The following is a 21,411-nucleotide window of genomic DNA, read 5'->3' as shown; positions in this document are numbered from 1 at the left end:
AATAAAGTTCAGATAACAGGACTACACAAAAGGTGTTTTTGTCTGATTATTTCCAACAATACTCTTTATAAACTTAACACAGATGCCTGTGTTAAAGCATTACATATATGTAATTTTAGTGATATATTTTGCCTTCATGTATCTCAAATTTATTATCCAATGAAGAGACACTTGCCTCACATGGTGTGTTGTGTCGCCCGGGACAAGAGCTTGGCTTCCAACCAACCATTACGATGGCAATTAGGTGAAATGCTCGACTAATTGTTCCACTAAACCCCTAAATGTTGAGCCCAGAGTTTCCACCTGTGTAGCATCTTTGTTGGATCTGAATCCTGCTCTCACAAACTGTGGGTTTTAATCCTTTACGAAATCCAGTTTTTTCGTTTTTGTGTGTGTGTGTAAATCCTTTACGCAATCCTGAGTGTAATTTATTCTCGCTTCGATGGACATTGCTTACTTTAGACTCCTCCTGGAACATCTATATTTTTGTTTATGTAACGTTGCTTTCTCCGAGGACAAAGACCATCTTCTTGAGGTTATCTTGAGATGATTTCGGGGCTTTAGTGTCCCCGCGGCCCGGTCCTCGACCAGGTCTCCACCCCTAGGAAGCATCCCGTAACAGCTGACTAACTCCCAGATACCTATTTACTGCAAGGTAACAGGAGCATTAGGGTAAAAGAAACTCGACTCATTGTCTCTCGCCGGCGCCCGGGATCGAACCCGCGACCACAGGATCACGCGTCCAGTGTTCTGTCCGCTCAGCCACCAGAAAAAATCTCACGAGGTCCCACCAAGATGGGAGACCGTAAGATGGGACCCACCGAAGTCCCATCTTACACTATTTTGTGTTTCTTATTCCGTATCGTTTAATTCAACATCCTTATTTTCCCTTGCCTTAACAAACCATTGTCCGTAAGTTGTAGTTATAGTCTTAATGGCCGTCTTGTTTATATCTCTCTCTCTCTCTCTGGCATAGTGGAGCGGTGTGTGTGTGTGTGTGTGTGTGTGTGTGTGTGTGTGTGTGTGTGTGTGTGTGTGTGGAGGTGGTTGGGCAGCTGGCCCCTGCTCACCAGGTGGTGTGTGTGTGTGTGTGTGTGTGTGTGTGTGTGTGTGTGTGTGTGTGTGTGTGTGTGTGTGTGTGTGTGTGTGTGTGTGTGGAGGTGGTTGGGCAGCTGGCCCCTGCTCACCAGGTGGTGTGTGTGTGTGTGTGTGTGTGTGTGTGTGTGTGTGTGTGTGTGTGTGTGTGTGTGTGTGTGTGTGTGTGTGTTCTTATGGACCAGGATGGGGCAAGTATATGACCTCTCCCTTGACTATATTTTAATTGTAGGACCTGATGAAGTAGAGTAGGCCACGCATGCTATCCCTTAACGTTGCGTTTTGTGTATGGGAAAATTATGATGTTATTTTTTTTATTTTACAGACAATAAATGATAAAAATAATTTGTATTTCTTATTTAATGTTTTTCTTTCATTTCAGGATGTAGCTCTGACGGCACCATGATCACTGTGCTCGTATTCCTGGCTCCGTTGGCCGCTGTCATCCTCACGCTGCCTCAAGGTCAGTTAACAGACACACAAGTGTTCCTACACACACACACACAGTAGGCCCAGTAGAGCCCAGTAGGCTCAGGAATCAGTACACCAGTTGATTAACAGTTGAGAAGCAGGACCAAAAAGCCAGAGCTCAACCCCAGCGAGAACGACTAGGTGGGTATACACACACACACACACACACACATACACACACACACACACACACGTCGGACCAAACAAACACGCCCATAAACCCACATATTTAAGCAAACAAGGATCAACGTCAGCACACATAAGATGTTATGTATGTTTAATGAAATTTTATAATTACGGATCGAAAACTTCCTTAACTTGTCTTCTCAGAACCATTTATTGAGAGAGAGAGAGAGAGAGAGAGAGAGAGAGAGAGAGAGAGAGAGAGAGAGAGAGAGAGAGAGAGAGAGAGAGAGAGAGAGAGAGAGAGAGAGAGAAGAGAGAGAGAGAGAGAGAGAGAGAGGGAGAGAGGGAGAGAGGGAGAGAGGGAGAGAGAGAGGGAGAGAGAGAGGGAGAGAGAGAAAGAGAGAGAGAGAGAGAGAGAGAGAGAGAGAGAGAGAGAGAGAGAGAGAGAGAGAGAGAGAGAGAGAGAGAGAGAGAGAGAGAGAGAGAGAGAGAGAGGGAGAGAGGGAGAGAGGGAGAGAGAGAGAGAGAGAGAGAGAGAGAGAGAGAGAGAGAGAGAGAGGAGAGAGAGAGAGAGAGAGAGAGAGAGAGAGAGAGAGAGAGAGAGAGAGAGAGAGAGAGGGAGAGAGAGAGAGAGAGAGAGAGAGAGATCCAAGATACTGATTCTCTCCGAATATACACATCAAATTATTTTAAGATTACCCACAATTTTTTATACAGTCAAAATCGTAAGTAATTTAGTTATTTTTTGATGTAGGATTTTAGTTAGAAGTCTACTGCATTTTAAAGACGCGGAGTACACTAAACGACTCTAAATTTGTAGAGAATCTACGAATGCTGAATCCATTCCACTGCAGACTTTCGAATCCTCCATTTCGTTGACCTTCCTCAGCTCTCGACATTGATCCCATTGGTTTGTTTATAAAAACAATACATATTGTCACTTGTACTAACATCTCGCGGGCACATGATTTTACGTCAACATTCCTGCATCAACAACACCCAGTTATTGACGACCAGGACGTCAGTAGATCGACCATAACGTCGACTGGTCGACCGTGGCGTCGACTGATCGATCGTGGTGTCGACTGATTGACCGTGGCGTCTACTGATTGACCGTGGCGTCGACTAGCCGATGGTGGCGTCGACTGATTGACCGTGGCGTCAACTGATCGATCGTGGTGTCGACTGATTGACCGTGGCGTCTACTGATTGACCGTGGCGTCGACTAGCCGATGGTGGCGTCGACTGATTGACCGTGGCGTCAACTGGCCGATCGTGGCGTCGACTGACCGACCTTTGCGTCAATGGTCGGTCAGCGTTAACAGACCGACTTTGGCGTCACATTAATATGTAGAACCGTGGCATTAATATGTAGAACTCTCACAACAACTTACATAAATCTCCAACTCGTTCTCCTGAACAACACATCGCATTTTTACGTATACCTTCCCTAAAGTCAAAAACTAATGAACTAAAATTCATAGCGGCTCGCAAAATTGACGTGGTCTCGTTTTCTGTTCGCGTGATCTCGGGTGGGTTAGGTTTGGGTCAATTAAGTACAAAAACTTGTTGAGAACGCTCGAGGGAACGGGTAGAACCGTGAGAACAACATTTAGAACTCTGACGTCAACATTTAGAACTCCGACATCAACTTTTAGAACTCCGACATCAACATTTAGAACTCTGACATCAATATTTAGAACTCTGACATCAACATTTAGAACTCTGACATCAACATTTAGAATTCTGACATCAACATTTAGAACCGTGACATCAATATTTTGAACTCTGACATCAACATTTAGAACTCTGACATCAGCATTTAGAACTCAATCATCAACAGACAGATTCGAGCCACTAACTTATCTATCAAATCAAGGAGTTATTCCCTATTTTTTATGTCTAAATTCTCATCGCTCAGCATTCTTATGACCAAATTTTCCTCAAAGCTAAATCACACGACTCTGGCGTCTCTTCTTCAGATCTATTTTTAGCTATCAACTCTCTTTCCCACATCTCTTATTTTCTGCGAGTTTTCTAGTTCATGGAAATGAAGCTTATGAAAAAGAATTTGGAGAGGACGTGCATTTTGGGATTAAATAGTTCATATTTTCTGATAACCAATGGTTGAAATGGGTTTATTTTGGAATACGGTATGTTTCTCTGTCAACCAGTCTGTCTGTCTGTCTGTCTGTCTGTCTGTCTCTCTCTCTCTCTCTCTCTCTCTCTCTTTCTCTCTCTCTCTCTCTCTCTCTCTCTCTCTCTCTCTCTCTCTCTCTCTCTCTCTCTCTCTCTCTCTCTCTCTCTCTCTCTCTCTCTCTCTCTCTCTTTGTTTTCCTGCGCCAGTAACAGCTCGTCCTCCTAAGGTTTCCCAACGTCAAGAAAACGGTCTATTTAAAGTGTCCTCTCCTAACATGGTTTTGGGCCCAGAGGACCCAAAACAGAAAACGGGATAGTACGTCACTTTCCCCAGCCACATCTATTTTCTAGTAGGAAATTTTTTTTGGACTTATGTAACGCATAAGAGCGACGTTCTTTGTAGGAGGACAGGTTGTCTGAAGAGTGGATCAGATTGCATCTCATCCCGACTCTGAAAAACATAAAAAAAAACGCTTTTGATGCTGTTTTGATGCTGGGTAATCCTCACCTAACATACGATTATCGCATTTCGAAACCAGACAGCCAATCAGCACTTGGAGTGAGAGATATGGGTGTTGTCTGCTTCCCTGAGAGATGCTTCCGTTATTTGAGATCAAGGGGGTCAACTGGCCGTCCATCCGGAGGAGCCACCTGGTGGAAATCTACTTTGTGATGGAACGTTGGTGTACTATTTACTCCTACCTTAATGATAAGACATGAGTTGACAAACACAGTGTAGGAAAGCGAGTTTGTCGTTGTAATAATAAACAATTGATTAGGTTCAGAGCCCCGTTGAAGTATGAGTAGTCGACAGTTCTAGATAATAGCAATGGCTCCCGTAATTAGGCGTTCTCTAGGCGTTCTACAATCATCAAGGTTGCTAGTAAAATATTTAATTTCACAGGAACTAATCCCTCTGTTATGGCGTCCCTGAAGCATTAAAATCAGTTGAAACTGCTCCGTCCCACAATTACCGAAAACATTAAATCAATACCACCAACAATATCGTAAAACATCCCATATCTCAGCGCTGAGAGACTGCAGACAAACTTGAGTCACAGTGAGTACTCAATCCTAGTCAGTCTGGAGATAAAGCTGAGAGCTTCTGCCTCTTGAGTATAGTGTACAGCTATAGTGTGTGGTTATGGGTGTACTTAAGGATATGCATAATTCAGACGTAATCTGCAAAAGACCTTTGACAAATGGCACATGCACATGAACATAAAAGAAAATCAGGGACTTTCTACTGATTTCCATCCTTTAATTTTTTGTTGCAATTGCCAAGCCTTTTAAGACCCTGGCAGACTCTGTTGCACATAAATATGTGCTTAAGAGACCAGGAGTCACGATGGAAAATGGCAAGAGGTGCCATAAGTATTCCAGTTGCTAACTCTATAAAAGAATATGGTACAATGCTTATTAACACCATTTTTATAAAATATATGAGACAGTCCCATCCAAACTTTGTGTTCAAGAGTGAACTTCTTGAACACCTCTACAGGACACGTGATCATTCAGACTCTAGTGTCGATATTAGACTGCGAGTGCCAAACACAGTTTTACTGATCACCGCATCATCTAGCAGGTCTGGTCAGAGATGCTGAACAGTGAAGGTGTGTGTTATTTTCAGAACGAGTGTAACAAATCTGCCAATAATTGTTCTTTTATAAAAAAATAAAACTAATGATCTTGTAAATTCATTTGTAAATTTTAAATTTTTATTTCCACTTTTCACCCAAAAAATATGTCCTCTTGATCAAAAAATAAATCAATTTATATTTTTTAAATAAATAAAATCAACTAATCAGCCATATGATGTATAGTGATCATCTGAGTATGATGCAAATTTCATTCATTTAATTTATTTGTATTTATTTTGACTTTAAGTGATTGTTGAGATATATGTGTAATTCAATATGAATTTCCATCAATATACATAACGTCATGTGATTTGTTTAATATACTATAATATATCATCATCAGAATGATATTTCATTATATGTTCATTATTAAAAGTGAAAAGTGTGTAAACTTAGGGATTTACAACAATTAACGTGTTAGACAAGCGTGAATAAGCAACTTTTAATATCTTTTAATTAGCGCGTCTCACTTATTTGATTAATGTGAGTGAGAGTGAAGGTTATAATTGGTGGTTAATTAGTATACTGTATTATTGAGGCTAATTTGCGATTTTGATGAGGATAATGGTCGCATCTAATGTGATTAGCGTGATTTAAGTGTTTAGCGAGGAAACTGTGATTAATGGAACGTGATGCTCAAGTAATTACCAGGAAGGACTAGACTGAGATAATTTATATGTGATTTAGATTACAGGGAATCGATGCAATTAGCGTGGGCAGGAAATATATATATGAATATATCTCTTTCGTTTCCGACTCTCTCTCTCTCTCTCTCTCTCTCTTTCTCTCTCTCTCTCATTCTCATTTTACCCTCTCTCTCTCTCACTAAGCCTCTTCCTTTCCTGTCTTCCCTTCACAAAAGATAAAAAAAATTATTAGGTTAAAAGTTAAGCAGAATAAATTAATTACTAATATTTGGGAAGGATCTTGGGTTAATTACCAGTCAAGATCATTAACAATATTTAAAAATCAGCATTAGTTTTATCATATTAATTTTAAATATATATAATGTGTGTAAAGGCAGTGAGAAGGTAAAATAGTTTAATTAGAAGGACGGAAACTATGTTCTTGAATTAGAAAATTTAAACAAATCTTAAGAAGACGAAGGAAAAAGAGGAAGAAGTAGACGAAGAGGAAAGTGAAGGAATAATAAGAGTTTAAGAAGGAGGTAACTGGGAAAAGAAAGAAAGAGAAAGAATAGGAGTAGTTATATTTAAGAACAAACCCAAAGTCGAAACTGATTACAACCATGTACTCCCCAACTTAACTTCCCTCCCACTAATGAATACATTGTGCTTATGAAGACACAATCCAATTTCTTTTACATTCCAATATCCCGAGAATCCTATTTTCGGCTTGGTTCATATTAAGGATTCGTCCAGCGGCCAAGGCAACTCAAATTTGGCCCTCGGGCAGGAGGAAATTGAAAAGGAAATTTGATGGAGGCAGAGCAGCAGCTTGAAGGTCCATTGATTTATGTGACCGACGTCCCGAAAATCTCTTCCTTTATTTTATAAACTATAAGCTCTCTGTTATTTTATATTTTGTTTATATAAGAGTGAATTATAATAGGTATCGTGTGCATGCATATGTATGTGTGTGTATGTGTATTCACCTAGTTGTATTCACTTAGTTGTGGTTGGGAAGGTTGAGCTCTGGCTCTTTCGGCCCGCCTTCTAACTGTTAATCAACTTGTGTACAGTTTCCTGGGCCTACTGGGCTCATATCTACATTTGAAAATGTGTATGGAGTCTGCCTCCACCACATCACTGCCTAATGCATTTGTGTGTGTGTGTGTGTGTGTGTGTGTGTGTGTGTGTGTGTGTGTGTGTGTGTGTGTGTGTGTGTGTGTGTGTGTGTGTGTGTGTGTGTACTTGTGAGAGAGGTGCACATGTGTACTTAAGTACTGCGTGCAGACGACTACACGCTATATTTACATTTGCATGTTTCAGGTATAGCAGAAAGGTGCTAGGGATAGAATATAAATTATTTTCTAAACATTGATCGTAAACTCTATCAAACGCTGCACACATTCCAGCACATCATTCACTCATACGCAGCACATACACGCAAGATCATCATTCATACACATAGCTACCCTTAAGAAATTATAACCACTTTACACAGGATACAACACATCCATGAAATTGAAAATTCTCTCAAAATTAAAAAAGAAAATTAAATATATAGACAAATGTAGTCTCATCATTCTGTTCTAAACAGCGGAAGTCATTAAAGAAACTTTGTAAAGGACAGTGGAAACTAAATAAGATGTTTAAACGTTGTGTCAAAGCAGAAAGGTGCAGCCTGGTGTGGTCTTCTGAGGTATAGTCTGAGGGGTGGTCTGAAGAGTTGTGGTGTACGAAGTTGTGGTCTAAAATCCTAGCTGAAAGGAAACGCTCATGTTTGCTCGTCTGCTGGGAGTTTGTGGATTTATGTGGAAGGTATTTGCTTTTACTGTTGACAAATGTAATTTTGTGTGATCGAGTGAAACACTATAAACTTGCTAAGTAGAGCAAGAAATTCCAAGTAGCACGGGCTATGGTGATCCAGTAGTGGACTTATCTGGCACAGGATAGGGGCTGTAACTTCGTGTCAAAAATATATGCTAAAATTCTTTCTTATATCTGCATAGCTCAGCTGTCTGTTATCCAGCAGTTATGACACTGCGTTTTAGTAATGACCGCTGTGCTAGTTCCATTGAAATCTTCCTCTTCTTTCTCATGTACAATGACAATAGTCTACAATTTGTTTCTACCTGGTAAATACACATATGTTTCCCTATTAGAATCCTCCAGTGAAGGCTGTCTTGCTGTCCAGGCAGATAACGTTTGTCCAGCTTCAGCTTTCCTGTGAAATCTGCGAAATTTTCTATAGAAAATAACACTAAAAATAATACAGTAACAACAATTTTGTACAGAAAATAACACTAAAAATAATACAGTAACAACAATTTTGTATAGAATATAACACTAAAAATAATACAGTAACTACATTTTCTAATAGGACTTCCCTTCTGTGAATCCCTGTTGAAGCTTGGGCAAAACCAACTGTAGGTGTTCCACAAGCCTCCCGATTAAATTTGGAAATGCTTTATAGTGTTTGCATATGTATATGAAGTCTTCCATGTGATTGGTAGTTCTCCCCTGTAATGTAACACAAAATTATTTTTTATTCAAAGAAGTTTGTTCAGAGAGTCTGCGCTTCTTATCATCAAAGGAAAACTTGCCACTGTGGTTATCAGCACTTCTAAGACAATCAAGATGCCTTTTTACCATATCTACTTTAACTTAATTGTCAGTTTCTCACTCATGGGTCTTTCGGCTTATACCACAGAGAGCTAATCTAATTCTAATTTGAACATCACTTAGATGTTCATTAATGCCTCACAAATTTTCATTGAGTCTTGTGTTCGGTTCTCCACTCTCTAATCTTATTTGATTAGAGATTAATGTAATCTTATTAAATTAGAGATTAATCTAATCTTATTAGATTAGTGATTAATCTAATTTTACTAGATTCGCGAGCATAATTATTTGATCGTCTACATTTTCCACATTGTTTGGAGAGTTTATGTTGTTCTTTAGGTTTGAATGCTTTAATATTCCTATGCTGCTTTTCTGTTTCTTCTCTGAGTTTCATAAATTCGATTGTTCTCTGATGCCATTGACTAAGCTTGCTTATGTTTTGCTCTTCAAGTGCTTCTCTCAAGTGTTCTTAAAACCTTTATCTTTGATGCCGAGTCGAACTAAGTATTCAAAGACCAGTATGTAGTAGTCGCTGGCTCATTGATGAATTTTGCGGAACGAAATCTCCTCGTCTGCTTCATATTGGGTGAAATCGAGGTCATGTTAGGAGTCGACCAAACCACACACTAGAAAGTTTCGGTCCGTCCTGGACCATCCTCAAGTCGATTGTAAAATTATAATTGATAATTATAATTGGTTTGGTCAACATATTTCAACCACGTTAGTGTGACTTCTCGTTTGCTCATGTTAGGAGTCTTGATTCTATGTAAATTTTCGTGTTTCCTCTTTGAGATGCTGTGGCGACCACCAACTTTGCTCTTCACGAGTCTGGTCCAGTGCATGTGTTTCGTGCCTTGTAATGAAGGAATTCTACACGTATTGAAATCGCCCAGGAAATCACATGATAACCGCCCACGATCAGGAGTTCTGTTCTCATTCTGTGAGTTCCTTTTGGAACTTCTTTGATGTTTACTATGTATGTGTGTGTGTGTGTGTGTGTGTGTGTGTGTGTGTGTGTGTGTGTTTGTATCTGAAAGTGTGTACGTGTGTGTGTGCACTTACCTAGTTGTGCTTGCGGGGGTTGAGCTCTGCATTTTTGGTCCCGCCTCTCAACTGTCAATCAACTGGTGTACCAGTCAACGACTCAATCCTGAGTCTATTGGGCTCTATCATATCTACATTTGAAAATGTGTATGGAGTCAGCTTCCACCACATTCCTTCCTAATGCATTCCATTTATTAATTACACTGACACTAAAAAAATTATTTTCAATGTCTCTATGACTCATTTGGGCACTCAATTTCCACCTGAGTTCCCTAGTGCGTGTGCCCCTTGTGTGTGTGTGTGTGTGTGTGTGTGTGTGTGTGTGTGTGTGTGTGTGTGTGTGTGTGTGTGTGTGTGTGTGTGTGTGTGTGTGTGTGTTTATGGATATGCATGGATGTTTGTGTGCACATTATAATCCTAGTAACTAACTACCATCCACCCTTCACACCCAGAGCTGCTGCCAGGTCTTGTTGACTCTTCAGAGATGCAGTTCGGGGGCATAGAATCGGGCCAGACAGCTTCGGACGCCACGGGTGCCTCTCTCTCCTCCCTCTGGTCCTACAGCACCGTCACCGAGGACAGGTGAGTCAAAACTTGGTTGCTGGGTGTAGGTGAGAGGCTCAGGTGAAGGACTCTAGGTGTGGGTTTATGGGTATATAACGTTGTAATTGGGAGTTGGGTATGGGTGTAAGGCTAAAAGTGAGTGTGTGTGTAGAGCCTGTTGGTGGGTATAGTGTTGTAGGTGGAAGTGGCAGGTGTTTTTGGGTATATAGGAATTTTAGGTGGGTGGGTATGTTCAGTTGGTGTGTTAATTAGAGTGTGTGTGAATGGAAAGGTATGAGTAAAGGATGGGGGTACAAAGAGTGCATGGGAAGTGTGTGTGTAGAAGATTGTTGGATGATTAGGATGATTGGCTTCCTACAACGGCTCACTGAGTAGTCACGCTAGAAAGCAGACTAAATTGTCGGCTGGCTGGCTAGTTGCTTATCACTAGGCAACCATCTCTGTAGCTAGATACATGGGAGACTGGATGGCTGACTTGGATAGCAGTACGTGTAGATGGATAGCAGCAGTCCGCCAGACTGGATAGTAGAGGCTGTCTGCGAGGGTCGTTGTCAACCAGAATGAAACATCTGCTTTATGACTACGTTATACGTACCCACAAGAGCAGCCAGCCTATTACTGCTGGTCCACTTTCCACCTCCTCCTGACATTTCCTGTTCGTCCTGCTGCTCCTATCCATCATCTTTATCCTCCTCTTCGTCCCTTCGGCAGCCTCCTAGCTGCCCTCTCACTACCATCTCACAACCACACCACCAGGAATTTCCACCTCCACATCTCCCACTCGAGGGCCAATTCACTCTTCGCTTATCTCTTTTTCCTTTGAAAGCGAGGCATGCTGTTATAATGGGATCATATTTTCCCTTTCCTCTGATGAGCAATTTCTAGTCACTTCATCACGAGGAAGAGATGAAAGTGCTGGAGGCCTTTATGCAGATTTTTAGACACTTTTCCAGAGACCAATAATTTTTTCATTAATTTTTTCGTCACTATGGAAAGCATTTTTTTTTTTTTAAGTTGTGTGTATGCGTTCCTATAAACAAATATTTTTATATATGCTTATATATAAGAACATGTAATGTATGTTTATATAACATGTATACACATACATATACACGCGCACATACTCATACCCACCAAACACACCACATACACACAAGCTGTAGTCAAGTGATCAACATCCTCGGCTCATAACAGAGAGACCCGGGTTCAACCAATGGATGGGACAGAAACGATTGGGCAGCATTTCATTTCACCTGAAACCTTTATTCACTTTGAAGTAACATGCAAATTAAACAAAAGCTTTAGGGGGCATCGTGGAGGTGTGTGTGTGTATTAAATAAAAATACACAAAAAGTTCACATAAAAACATATGAAAATATGTAATAAGAACAGGTAAGAAGTCAGTACCTAAGGCAACAGAAGAGGTCAAAAAGCCGGGTCCTAGAGCTAACGTTCAGCTCTGTGTGCACAAATGTTAAAAATAAAGTTGATGAGGATTCACATACATACAATTTTGAGTTCTGTAATAGTGTTTTCAATTTAAAATTTTAACGCAAAATATTATTTTTATCGAAAGCATTGCAATTATATTTTCTTATTTATATTTTTAAGCTTCAGATTTTATATATTCTAAGTATAACTTGATTATTGTAAAATATTATTAGTGTTTTAATGTGTATTCCAATTTTCATCTCATTAGTCGAGCAAAATGTTAATATATGATTTTTTTGTGGAAAAATGACGACTAAACGATTAATGTTGAAAAAATCATAATTGTTTATCATAGAATCTGTAGTGTGACATTATTTGAGTCTCCCGTGTCACTCTTAACACCCTGTGTCACCAGATTATTGAGAGAGAGAGAGAGAGAGACAGAGACAGAGAGAGAGAGAGAGAGAGAGAGAGAGAGAGAGAGAGAGAGAGAGAGAGAGAGAGAGAGAGAGAGAGAGAGAGAGAGAGAGAGAGAGAGAGAGAGCATGTACCTGCCTATCCAATAACCTACTTGCTTGTTCCAAAAATATTTTGAATCATCTTGTCCACTCCCAGTCTTCAGTACCTGTGCCCCCATCACCTCCATCATTGGGCGTATCTAAAATCCCTTGATTATGCTCTTGGCTTCACTACCCTCACTACAACGTAGACGTTCAGTAAAGTATAGAGGAACCATGTGAATCTGATCCCAGATATTAGTACTTGGCATTATTTCTCTTTAATCTAGTTTTTATTACAAGGCGTGAGTTTCTTTATTACCTTATTTTAAGAAAGCTTAAAAAACTCCTGTTATTTACAGCTTAATATCGTATTTTCACCCGAATAAATTGTTATGGGATCCGCGTCGTCTTTAGGAGAATGCGTAAAAATTTGTTCAATTTATTGCGTCATTTGTTCTCCAAGACGCCCCACGCCGTAGCAGGCTCTCTATCACTCCCAGAGGCTCCTCCACCACCGTGTTATTAGGTCAGGTCCACTGGGGAACTGACCTCGCTTCCTCCAAACCCAAATCAGTCGGAGATCGACATGACTTCTTGGGAAATCGAGTTAGAAAGATAGGGAGCAAGTGAGGCGAAGAACATGGGGGTAATAGGATGAAAGACATTGTTCCATTCATGGATAGACGGACTATGCTGATGGCAATCTGATTCCATGTAATTCTTCCCTTAGCCATTTCGATGCCTATTTTGGCGTCCGTATTCTGACGACGTTGATACGTACAGGATCAAGGCCGATGCTATTCCCGATGATATAGGTGGATATTTTTACAGCATTAACACCTTCTTGTATTCCTTAAGTCTCTGTCCTTAAGTCTCTCTGTGTAAGATATCCAAATGAATTTTGGATACAGATATCCAGCAACATTTCCACCAAAGAGGATAAACAGAAGAGGAAACACAAGTTTTCTCACAGTTCATGGCTGAGAATGTCTATTGGAGTCACTTTTGGCAACCATGGAGAATGACACATTATTGCTTCAAATAATATTATTTTTATTGATTTAGAAAGTCATATGTTTTCAGTATGATTATATATATATATATATATATATATATATATATATATATATATATATATATATATATATATATATATATATATATATATATATATATATATATATATTCAGAAGCACAACCAACGTAATCCGATATCCGAAATTCAACATTTCGAGGTTTGAAATATTCACTTAAAAATTATAAATGTAAAAATTATACAATCAGAAGAAATCATATATTTCAACTCATTTTATGTATGATTTCCTACAGGGCCTAAGAGTATTAACATTTTTCACAATATATATATATATATATATATATATATATATATACATTTTTCTATTTAATTTACGTTCCCAGGGGTGAGGTATTTAAATTATAAATGTTGTCATTAACACAGGTTTATGATACACAATTACAGGAAGTTGTAAAGAAGGCGTTCAGACCGTCTAACTAATATTGCACCGAATATCTCTCTGGGAATACCTCAGCATGTCCATATGTCATTCAAGAAGACCTGGCAAGTGTTGGTTTATTATTGGCCAATTATAATCATCCATGCAAAATACTGCAATGCATAAATAGAATTAACAAAAATAATTACTCAAATTTTGAATAGATTTGGAAGTATATTTGCCGAAGCTTTGTAAGTTTTATATATAACTGTTTGTAGGAACCGTAAGCTTCGATATGTATCACCCAGAGTAGTCTTGTTGGGCTCCCACGTGAACTTACATATAAATATTAGAAAAAACAGTATGCAAAAGGGGAGTAGTAGGGTTAAAGAGCATAAAATCTGCATTGTTGGAAAACATAAATTCCCTTCTAAATTTTTAACTATCTTTTTCTCTGAGGCTATGAGTCAAATTTCCATGTATATATATTATTTATGACAGAATGGGTTAGAGCATTGATTCTAGCACGAATCTTCTCTATATACCTTATGCTCTACTGCACTTGAGAAAGGAGTTTAACAAATAAACTCTCCAAAGGTTAATTTTTACAGTTGAATATGTCATGATTCTGAAATACGAGTTTCAATAAACCTGTAAACATTCTTCCGAATTAGAGATGAAGTTATATAAGTTAGCTTCAGCAACCGGATATATAACCAAAAGGATGAAGTGAATTAATATATCATGTTGCTCAAAAGTCCTTATACAGTTTGCTTCCTTCCTAAGTTATTTGATGGCTGGGACCCTGTACTGTGTATTCTGCCTTGGTGTTGAAGGTGGTATAGTGTACCCAAGTGTTAGCAGGCTGTGATTGTTTGATACCTAGTGGCTTAGAGATGTCTAATCTACTGATGTTGTAGCTGTCGATTATATTGTCGGGATATCTCTAGTGATGATCTGGTTGACTGTAGGAATTACATGTTCTTAGATGGAGCCTTGTGTTTGGGGCATTTTGAGGGGCTGTGATATCAAACTATAGGGATGATAACAATATATGATATCACTGGGATAACAGTCCTTGAAACGGAACCCTACCAGGAATTATAATTAAATGTTATCAGAAAACCGTTATTACAATTATTAACTTGTTGTCTAGTTTAGTTCAATGTTTTCTATATATTGCTGTGAGTAAATATATTCCGTGATTCGTGAGAAAGGGAAGTCTATATCAAATATTCTCGTGATATTATAGCTTGTAGGGCAGGAAGGGAAGGATAGGATGATGCTGCGAGCGAAGACGTTTTGTTCGTCACGGGTAACGAGGCAGTTCGCAAACACAATGGCCTGTCGTCACGCGCAGGGCGTTCTCTGCTGGATTGAATGTAGGTTCATGGGCAAGAAGGAAGTAGGTGATGGTAAACTGGTGTGTCTAGGCTAATATGTGGTCACGAAGGAAGGGAGGAGGTGTAAGTGTGATCGGAAGCAGAGAGAGAGAGAGAGAGAGAGAGAGAGAGAGAGAGAGAGAGAGAGAGAGAGAGAGAGAGAGAGAGAGAGAGAGAGGTTCAGAAAAACGAAGTTGAAGAGACATGTAACGTTAAGAATTAATGATAAAAGTTATGAGAAAGGTTATGAATCAACAAAAAAATAGTTAATAAACTGGTATGGAAGGGTAAATAGATATAGTGTGTGAGAAGAACATGTTCACTTATGCAAGCACTGACAATAATTTCGAGAACATAAATTCAGAAAATTCATTTATTCTCTCTCTCTCTCTCCCCCTCCCCCCCCCCCTCTCTCTCTCTCCCCCCCTCCCCCCCCCTCTCTCTTTCTCCCCCCCCCCTCTCTCTCTCTCTCTCTCTCCCCCTCCCCCCCCCTCCCCCCCCTCTCTCTCTCTCTCTCTCTCCTTACCTGTAACTGTAATTCTTTTTCCCCAATAGTGCATGTGTTCTACCGATAAATGACGAAAACAATTACGTGTAAACATATCCCATTTCCTCCTTACGGAAAACTTAAATCATTTCCCTAAAATTCTTTGCCTGTTCCCTCGGGCCCATGACAAACGCAACCCACCAAGTCACTCCAATAAAGCACAAATTTCTACGTGTATTTACATATATTTTGTTGGTAAATTGGAGATGTTCCTTGAGGAATATTCCTGCAGTGAACGTCACATAATATCATATGACAAAGATGAAGCCTGATCTTCGTAGGAGAGGAACACTAAAGCTTCATACACATAATGAGGAGAAGGAAGGAAAGTTAGAAGAAGAGAGAAGCATCGAGGGGAGAAGGAAGGAAAGTTAGAAGAAGAGAGAAGCATCGAGGGGAGAAGGAAGGAAAGTTATGAGAAGAGAGAAGCATCGAGGGGAGAAGGAAGGAAAGTTAGAAGAAGAGAGAAGCATCGAGGGGAGAAGGAAGGAAAGTTAGAAGAAGAGAGAAGCATCGAGGGGAGAAGGAAGGAAAGTTATGAGAAGAGAGAAGCATCGAGGGGAGAAGGAAGGAAAGTTAGAAGAAGAGAGAAGCATCGAGGGGAGAAGGAAGGAAAGTTAGAAGAAGAGAGAAGCATCGAGGGGAGAAGGAAGGAAAGTTATGAGAAGAGAGAAGCATCGAGGGGAGAAGGAAGGAAAGTTAGAAGAAGAGAGAAGCATCGAGGGGAGAAGGAAGGAAAGTTAGAAGAAGAGAGAAGCATCGAGGGGAGAAGGAAGGAAAGTTAGGAGAAGAGAGAAGCATCGAGGGGATCGAGGAAGAACAGGAGAAAGGAGATTGTGGGTAAAGAAGGACATAGTAGGAGGAAAGAATAGTGTCTAGAGGCAACCCATCATCCAGTTTAGATAGAATATATTGTGACGATCGTCAACAGTCACGAATTCGTTGTACTTAGCTTTTAGATAGTAGTATACTGACTAGTAAGGAATTATCTTAAAATAAATGCAGCTATAACATAAACTTATATATTCCTGGTCCTAGTATATCACACGTATGTACTAGTAAGCCTCATATATCATGGATTAGGCCTAGGGGGGGGGGGGGAGGAGATTATAGATTGCTTTAGTTTGTCAACGCAACACAAGTAAAAAAAAAATCCTGTTTGTCCAACTCAATAATTCAGATTTCTACTTTCTAATTTCGTTTTACGTCGGTAGGTATATATATATATATATATATATATATATATATATATATATATATATATATATATATATATATATATATATATATATATATATATATATATATATATATATATATGCGAACAAGCCTGAATGGTCCCCAGGACAATACGCAACTGAATATATATATATATATATATATATATATATATATATATATATATATATATATATATATATATATATATATATATATATATATATATATATATATATATATATATATATACAAAGGTCCTCATCGTCATCACAAGCACTACCAAAACAGGAGGATGAGCTGGTAGAGGAGACTGTGAATACTGAAAAACACGAGAGAGGAAAGTGAGTAGAGAAGAGTGATGGGAAGAGAGAAGTTAACACAAAAATTAACAAAACAAATGGGGGAGAAGAGTAAGTAAAATAAGAAGAGTGATGAAGAGCAAGAGGGAATAAAGTGAAACAGAATGATTAGGGAAAGTGTGGGACTGGAAATTATGACTGGGAGCAGAAAAAGAAATTGAAGAATGTCTTAAAAAACAGGAATGTTGTCAGAAAAGAATGTGGGGGGGACTGAGAGGAAGAAGAACACAAATACCAGTTGGTGGGAAATGTGATCCTGTTTTATTACCCCTTCATCTTGAGTGTGTGTGTGTGTGTGTGTGTGTGTGTGTGTGTGTGTGTGTGTGTGTGTGTGTGTGTGTGTGTGTGTGTGTGTGTGTGTGTGTGTGTGTGTTCCGGAAGAGTTCAAATTATGACATTTTCGTCAGAAAAGCCCCAACATCTATGGGACGACTTAAAGCATGCTCCACCACAGCCCCAACATCTATAGGACGACTGAAAGCATGCTCCACCACAGCCCCAACATCTATAGGACGACTGAAAGCATGCTCCACCACAGCCCCAACATCTATAGGACGACTGAAAGCATGCTCCACCACAGCCCCAACATCTATAGGACGACTGAAAGCATGCTCCACCACAGCCCCAACATCTATAGGACGACTGAAAGCATGCTCCACCACAGCCCCAACATCTATAGGACGGCTGAAAGCATGCTCCATCACAGCCCCAACATCTATAGGACGACTGAATGCATGCTCCACCACAGCCCCAACATCTGTAGGACGACTGAAAGCATGCTCCACCACAGCCCCAACATCTATAGGACGGCTGAAAGCATGCTCCATCACAGCCCCAACATCTATAGGACGACTGAATGCATGCTCCATCACAGTCCCAAACTCTACAGGACGGCTGTAATTCCTATCTCTGTAACGTGGAGGCCCTCTGCCGTGTTGCCCTTGGTCGACAAGGTTATCACCGATCAATATGGTTCGCACGATCTATAAACAGCATAGTTCCAAAGAACAGCACGAAAGATAAAAAAAAAGAGGTTAAATAAAACCATTAAAATGGGCCTTTGATACTTCCAATTGCCTAATTCAGATAGACAGTCTGAAGTTATTATCGTATTAATCCTTATAACGTTTCCGGGAAGGGATTACATTATATTCCCAGAAGAACGGCAGACAGCTGGTGTGAAACTACACGTGCCTGGTTTATTGGGAAGTAGAGACAGTAATAAAAAATTGGGAATTGGGCCAATTGGGTAAATTTTCATGTTAAATAGATCGGACGATTCTTGGGACAAGAGTAATCTCAAACGAAATGGATTCCATGTTCAAAGAACATAAACGAGATGTGTTCCGTGTTCCTAAAACTAATTAGATCTCCAGGAGCTGAAAGATGCCTGTTACAGAGCTACAGTCTAAGGATCGAGTGGGCACCGGCCTCCCCTATATCCTAAGCTTCCGAGCAACGCGAGAAAAATCACTATCACTATACATTAAATTGTTTAATTATACCCGATAATAATAAATATAACATCAAATATAGCATAAATTGGCTGTTGGGAGAATATAATTAATAGTAAGACTTGAGAAAGAGGAGATGCTTACAACGACTAGCATTCTCCTCTCTTAAGACTCTAGGCTCTCAGTCTGACAGCTCTGTCCTCTCCCTCCTTAAAGAAATTCTCATTAATCACACCATTCAGGTCTTCGTATGGCTCGTTACGCCACTATTCTCCAAAATTCGCACCGTTCCTTTGTTTGTCCCAAGCCACTTGGGCTGGACGGTAGAGCGACGGGCTCGCTTCATGCAGGTCGGCGTTCAATCCGTTCAGAAGTGGTTGGGTACCAGTTCTTTTCCCCCCGTCCCATCCCAAATCCTTATCCTGACCCCTTCTCAGTGCTATATAGTCGTAATGGCTTGGCGCTTTTTTTCCCTAATAATTTCCTCCCTCCTCTGTAGACTACATTCGGTAATGCAGTTCAGCGGTAGCACAAAGGGTTCGTACTCTGAATACACCTGCAAGAAAAACTACTAAATTTAGTTTTTTCTGCTTTCGTGGCTTGCGAAAAGAGGATGGAAAGGAGAAGGAGTGGAGGTAATTAAAGTAGGAGAAGGAGAAGGAGGAGAGTAAAGAGTGAAGGAAAAGGAGGTAGAAGGGAAGGAGTTGTGAAGGAGAGAACAAACCGTCTTTCAACATAAAAGGGCCAACTTTGGGAAGATAGTTTAAAACCATTCTTCTCTCTGCTGCTTAAACGCACTGTTGTGTGTGTGAGGGGGGGGGGAAGAAAGGGCAGGCAGGGTGCGCTCGGCCACTTAAGGAAGCGTGCAGAATTATACACCCCATTAAGGGTGAAACAATTCACCCTTAATGGGGTGTATAATTCTGCATGTTGCTGCACCTTTCACTCATTTGTCAAGGTTAAAGTATAACAATCTGGCCCCTTTGTTTACACAAACACTCTCACTACCTCATTTTTGTGCTAATGTTTGCTCGTTGATAATTAAACCTTGAACTTAAAGTCAGAACTTTACCTCATACTTTATCAAACTTTTCTGAATTTATAATAAGTCTAAAGGTAAGCTAGATTTGGACTGGCAGGAATTTATATAATATCTTCTTTCAAAATCACGATGGTTTGGAAACAAATGGGATATTCGCGATTCATATTTTTGTTTTAAGATGATTAAAGCAGATTATTTCTTGAAGATTGGCACTAATGCGTTATAAACAGACACGCTTATACGTAAAAAAAAAACGTATTTTTCAAGTTTGCAACATGTAAAACACATTTGTTTACATGTTTGCAACAGTTTTTACATACTTGCAACAATTGTAAATATGTGTTTTTACATGTTTGCAACTTTACTAATGAGTCCAACGAAAAGTGTTTTTGCAATGTATTTTTTAAATTTGTGTTTTTTAATCCAATAATATAGGAAATTATAAGATTAAAAGTTGTTGTTGTTGTTTTGGTTGTGTTTAGGAAGGAGTTGGGGAGTGATTCAATAATGGATATATGGGTTTATTACGCAATTACCATTCAGTCATGTTTGGGATAACTGTTTTGTCACACGGCGGGTTTTTAAATTAGAGAAAAGTAATGGGGTGTTTAAGATGTTATTGTTTCATATAGCGTTAAGTACAAGTACACGACCAAGTGTACTTGTTACAAACAAGTACACGGCCGGCGTCAACAAGTACGCTGGTCGTGTATTTGATTTTTTATGGTTTATTTTGTACTAGTTGCTACCACTTGGGCTGGACGGTACCGTGACGGTCTCGCTTCATGCAGATCGGTGTTTAATCCCCGACCGTCCAAGTGGTTGGGCACCATTCCTCCCCCCCCCCCGTCCCATCCTAGATCCTTATCCTTACCCTTTCTAAGTGCTATATAACCATAATGGCTTTCGCTTTCCCACGGGAGACATCTCCCGTCATGCAGGGTGCAGTCGCACCTCCACAGATCTCCAGTATCAGCTCTTGATACTGGTAATGGCTCAAAAGGGCCACCACTTACGAGCTATTCTTGCCCGTGCCACCTTTTGGGTGGCTTAATCTTCATCAATCAATCAATCAATCGCTTTCCCTTGATAATTCCTTCCTTCCTTGTACTAGTCGCTGCGTGTGCTATTGCTGCGACAATTGTTCATTTTCGTAATAAACATGATGCTGGCTATTATCTTGATCTTGTCTTGTCGAGGATGCTGCGTGTATCTGGGTTGACTAACTTGCATAAGAATCATCTATCCGGCCACGAGAGATTCTATAAAAAACAATGTTCAACTATATTCATTTTTCGTCCTGTGGGATCTTGGACAAATATAAAATGTGGTTCTCATATCTCCAGCTATAACGTTTCTCTCTCTCTGGAGGCTGGTAAACATAATTTTTAGAATTGTGTAAGTGTAAGTTGTTAATGATGATAAGAAAACTTATCACAAGTATCATCTCAAAATGTCATCGTTGATGAGGTGTTTGGATTGATTCCTTCGTGATTGTGAAACTCTCAAATCTGGCGACAGTGTTCGCTCTGTCTGGCCGTCTTCACACAGCTGCGAACTGAAGAGCAAGTTTAATTGGTGTCTGGCTCTCTTGGCGCTTGGCTTTGGGTATTCATAATTCCTTCCCTGCTGCTCGGAGCTTGCTGCGCTCGATGACTCTTAGTTGGTATATGTTTGGTTTACTGCATGGTTGT

At 39.8% G+C, this 21,411-nt stretch overlaps 1 protein-coding gene across 2 annotated transcripts in view; it reads left to right on the top strand.

Annotated features, from left to right (window-relative positions):
- LOC123771896 (opioid-binding protein/cell adhesion molecule) overlaps nucleotides 1-21,411 on the top strand; it is a 365,209-nt gene that overhangs the window by 147,429 nt on the left and 196,369 nt on the right. The window contains exons 2-3 of one of the 2 annotated variants that reach the window (XM_069337821.1): nucleotides 1,478-1,558; nucleotides 10,216-10,345. The exons of the other annotated variant lie outside the window; for it this stretch is intronic. Of the exons in view, the coding sequence (XP_069193922.1) occupies nucleotides 1,498-1,558; nucleotides 10,216-10,345 (191 nt within the window). The 5' untranslated portion in view covers nucleotides 1,478-1,497. The remainder of the gene's footprint in view (nucleotides 1-1,477; nucleotides 1,559-10,215; nucleotides 10,346-21,411) is intronic. 2 annotated transcript variants of the gene reach the window in all.

This window comes from Procambarus clarkii, chromosome 38, assembly GCF_040958095.1.
Source record: "Procambarus clarkii isolate CNS0578487 chromosome 38, FALCON_Pclarkii_2.0, whole genome shotgun sequence".
NCBI lineage: Eukaryota > Metazoa > Arthropoda > Malacostraca > Decapoda > Cambaridae > Procambarus > Procambarus clarkii.
Note: the sequence above shows the minus strand (reverse complement) of the source record. Positions and strands in the feature narration are given on the sequence as shown.